The sequence below is a fragment of the Chiloscyllium plagiosum genome, unplaced genomic scaffold (genome assembly GCF_004010195.1).
Source record: "Chiloscyllium plagiosum isolate BGI_BamShark_2017 unplaced genomic scaffold, ASM401019v2 scaf_13424, whole genome shotgun sequence".
Classification (NCBI taxonomy): domain Eukaryota; kingdom Metazoa; phylum Chordata; class Chondrichthyes; order Orectolobiformes; family Hemiscylliidae; genus Chiloscyllium; species Chiloscyllium plagiosum.
Genome location: NW_025213340.1, coordinates 14,110 through 18,085, shown reverse-complemented (window position 1 = coordinate 18,085; position 3,976 = coordinate 14,110). Strand labels below are relative to the sequence as shown.

The following is a 3,976-nucleotide window of genomic DNA, read 5'->3' as shown; positions in this document are numbered from 1 at the left end:
CCCCCATCAAACACTCCCAGGGACAGGGACAGCACGGGGTTAGATACAGAGTAAAGCTCCCTCTACACTGTCCCCCATCAAACACTCCCAGGGACAGGGACAGGGACAGCACGGGGTTAGATACAGAGTGAAGCTCCCTTTGACACTGACCTCAGCCCTGGGATTGAGAGAGAGTGAACGATTTCGAGGAGGAGGGTATGTGTGCGCTGGCCTCTCACCTTTTCGGGCAGACTGACTGATGGACAGCCAGCCGAGGGGTTGCCTGCCTCCTGGTCGTTGCGGTTGGCAGACAGAGGGGAGCCCTGCTCCGGAAGTTCGCAGCGTGGCTCCTGTTCCTGGGGCAGTCCGGCGTCTGGAGCTTCACCGGGACAGGCCGGGCGCGGAGAGTCGGAGGCACCGGGCTCCGGGAACAGCAGCGTGCGCAGCTTCTCGTCCAGGGTCCTGATGCGGTTGTCGGCGAAGCCCACCTTGGGAGGCCTCTCGCTGTCCGGTTCGGGCACAGAGGATGAGGATGAGGAGGAGGAGGACGACGAAGACGACACGGAGGAGGAGGGAGGGTCCCCTCCAGGTGGCGCAGACGGGCGGCATTCAAGGCTCTGCACTGGGTGCGGGGTGGTGCTGTTGTCGGCTGCTGGGCAGTCATCACCACAGGAGGAGGAGGATGACGATGAAGTGCCACAGGACCGTGTCACTGACTGTTCCGGATGGACTGCACTGCTCACCGAACAGTCCAGGGGAATTTGCTTGATGTCCTCCAGAGAGTTGGAGCTTGTCAACTGGATCGTTTCTTGGCTGAGATTGTCCGCTTCTGCGTGAACAAGGCAAGAGTTAGTTTCCTGGGTGCCTTTCGGTAAAAGGAGCAGAGGGAGCTTTACTCTGTAGCTAACCCGGTGCTGCCCCGTCATCATGGAAAAAGGCCCTTCTACCCAACTTGCCCATGCTGTGCAGTTTTCACGATGAACCTAATCCCATTTGCCTAAGTTTGCTCCATAACCGGTACAATCGAGTTCCTGTAAAACTGTCCCTTCAAGAACAAAATTGCACTCGACCCCACCTCCAACTCAGGCAGCTCACACTCAGCACCCCGTGAGAGAAACAAAACTGCCCCTTTTGATCCATTTCCACCTCTCCCCTCTCACCTCCAACCTGTGCCCTCTAGTTTTAGACTCACCGACTACACAGAAAAGCTGCCCGCTTTCTACCTCAGCTATGGCCCTCATGACTTTATGTGCCTCTGTAAAGACACCCCTCAGTCTTCTGCGCTCCAGTGAGTAAAGTCCCAGTCTATCCAACCTCTCCTTGTAACTCAAACCTTCCAGCCGAGGTAGCATGCTAGTAAATCCTTTGTGCACTCTCTAAGTTTAATAATGTCCTTTCGATAAGAGGGTGGCCAGAACTGCAGCCAGTACTCCCAAAGTGGCGTACAGCTGTAACATAATGTTCCACCTCCTACACACAGTGCCCTGACTGATGAAAGCTAGCACGCCAAAAGCCTTCTTCACACCCTGCCTACCTGTGACTCCATCTCCAAGGAGCTAGGAACCTGCACCCCTGAATCTCTTTGTTCTAGGGCCCAACCATTGGCTGGCTAAGTCCTACCTGGTCTGCTTTACCAAAATGTAACACCTCACACTTATCTAAATTAACCTTCATATGCCACACCTAAGCGCACTGTCCTGGGCACGTTTGGTGGGGACAGTGTGGAGGTAGCTTTACTTTCAGTTTCAAAGAGCAGAGGGAGCTTTACTCTGTATCTAAGCTTGGAGAACCTTCTGATCATGAAGGAAGAGAGCTCAAGCCCAGAGAATTGCCTTGGCATTCTCAAGCATTGCCTTCCACACCCAAACCAATCTGGTGTAAAAAAAATGCTCTCTCAGATGGGACTTGCTGCTGACGGAACAGAAAGCCGGGCGGTGAACCACAAAGAGGAGCTGAACCGTCAGCACCCCATTTCCCAAGCCACTCTTTACTGGCATGCAACTCCAAAGCCAAAAGCTCCACTTTCAGTCTGTCCCGGGACATCGACGAGGCAAGACAGCAGTGCAGCATTGAGGGGTTCGCCAGGTCCTCTCCGACACGCAGCTGCCTGACTGCTGTTCACTCGGGGTGCTTACCCGCCTCCATCTGGGTCTGGGTCTGGGTCGGTGGGCCCTGCTGTGCTATATCCACCTGCCCATCCGCCTCGCGGCTCTTTATTGTCTGGTTGATGAAGAATCGCCAGCGGCCGACAGAAGATGATTGCTGGATTCCTTCACCTGAAACACACAAGAGGTTGGTGAGTGAGGAGGAAGCGTGAGACGGGCAGTTAACGACAGGACCTCAGACCGGGATCAGACATGAGATACGTCAAGGACTGCCCACTTCCCCTCCTATTCCTGATGATGGGACTATGCCCGAAACGTCGATTCCCCTGCTCCTCGGATGCTGCCTGACCGGCTGTGCTTTTCCAGCACCACACTCTCGACTTTGATCTCCAGCATCTGCAGTCCTCAATTCGTCCCTCATCCATGTCCACCCCATGATTAAACCACCACTCATCACAGTTGCCACTTCACCCGCCCCATCTCTGCTTCGGCTGTCACACGTCAGTGTTGGAGGGCGGGGGGATAGGCAGCATTTTGTGAATGCTGCACAGCAGCTGTTCCCATCAGGTGGCTTCCAATCCCCTCCACCCATCATCACCCCTTCTCCCTGGACAACCGTCAGAATGCCGTGGAGCCCGCCACCAGTCTGGGGAAGAAGCAGGGAGCTCAGCGTGGCAACTGAAGTCCCGTTCTCCCACCTCACCTCACCATCAGCCAAAAAGGGTCGCTGCAGACAGAAACAGGCCAACTGTGCGTGAAAAAGAACGAACTGGGGGAAGAGATAGAGACAGGCGTGCACTCGCAACGCTCGCTCGCCCGCCACCGTGACAGTGTAAAACATGGAGGGACGGACAGAGCAGGAGCCCAACTCATCGGAGGTTCAATTCTGCAGTACTCACCGCACGTCTGAGAGACTGCTTGGCTCATCTGCAACTGCTCTGCACCTACGTGCTAAACCCACAGAAAGAAAAACATGGGTTAATATCCGAGCCAGCAGCTGAAAGCAAACTCTCTCTCTCTGCTCTTGTTTTTGGAAGAAATGACACTCAACTTGAAGGGTCTGTTTCTGTGCTAAACATCTCCATGGCACTATAACAGCAAGCAAATCTTCCATTACATTGTCTTTTATAGAATCCCTAAAATATCATTCCTACAGTGTGGAAACAGGCCCTTCAGCCCAACAAGTCCACATTGAACCTCCAAAGACCAACCCACCCAGACTCATTCCCCTATCCTAATATCACTCCTGACTAATGCACCTAACCATACCTGAACACTTTGGGACAATTTAGCATGGCTAATTCACTTAATGTGCACGGCTTTGGACCGTGGGAGGAAACCGGAGCACCCAGAGGAAACCCACGCAGACATGGACAGCAATTGCAAACTGCACATAGACAGTTGCCCGAGGCTGGAATCGAACCCGGGTCACTGGCGCTATGAGGCAGCAGTGCTAACCAGTGGAGGGACTGAAGTGAAATAAATGGTGCTGGGGAGTGTTGTTGAACAGAGACCCCTCGGGGTGCAGGTATGGAGTTCAATGAAAGTTGAGTCACAAGTAAACAGGGTGGTTAAGAAGGCAATTAGCATGCTTGCCGTCATTGTTCAGACCACCGAATATAGGAGTTGGGACGTCATATGAAGGTGTACAGGTGGAGCCTCCTCTAGAGTACTGTGTCTAGGTCTGGTTGCTCAGCTATAAGAAGGATATTATTAAATTGGAGAGGGTTTAAAGAAGATTGAGAAGGGTGTGACCAGGAATGGAGGGTTTGAATTCTAAGGATAGGCTGGAACTTTTTTCCACTTGATCGTCGAAGGCGTGACCTTATGGAGCTTTCGAAAATCATGTGGGGCATTGATAAGGTGAATAGCAAAGGTCTTTTCTCTGGGGT

At 53.2% G+C, this 3,976-nt stretch overlaps 1 protein-coding gene across 1 annotated transcript in view; it reads right to left on the bottom strand.

Annotated features, from left to right (window-relative positions):
* Positions 1–3,976, bottom strand: part of LOC122547615 (serine/threonine-protein kinase WNK3-like) — a 15,131-nt gene that overhangs the window by 7,647 nt on the left and 3,508 nt on the right. Inside the window, exons 2-4 of the mRNA XM_043686217.1 lie at positions 2,984–3,035; positions 2,115–2,255; positions 219–808 (exon numbers count right to left, since the gene is read on the bottom strand). Of these exons, the coding sequence (XP_043542152.1) occupies positions 219–808; positions 2,115–2,255; positions 2,984–3,035 (783 nt within the window). The remainder of the gene's footprint in view (positions 1–218; positions 809–2,114; positions 2,256–2,983; positions 3,036–3,976) is intronic.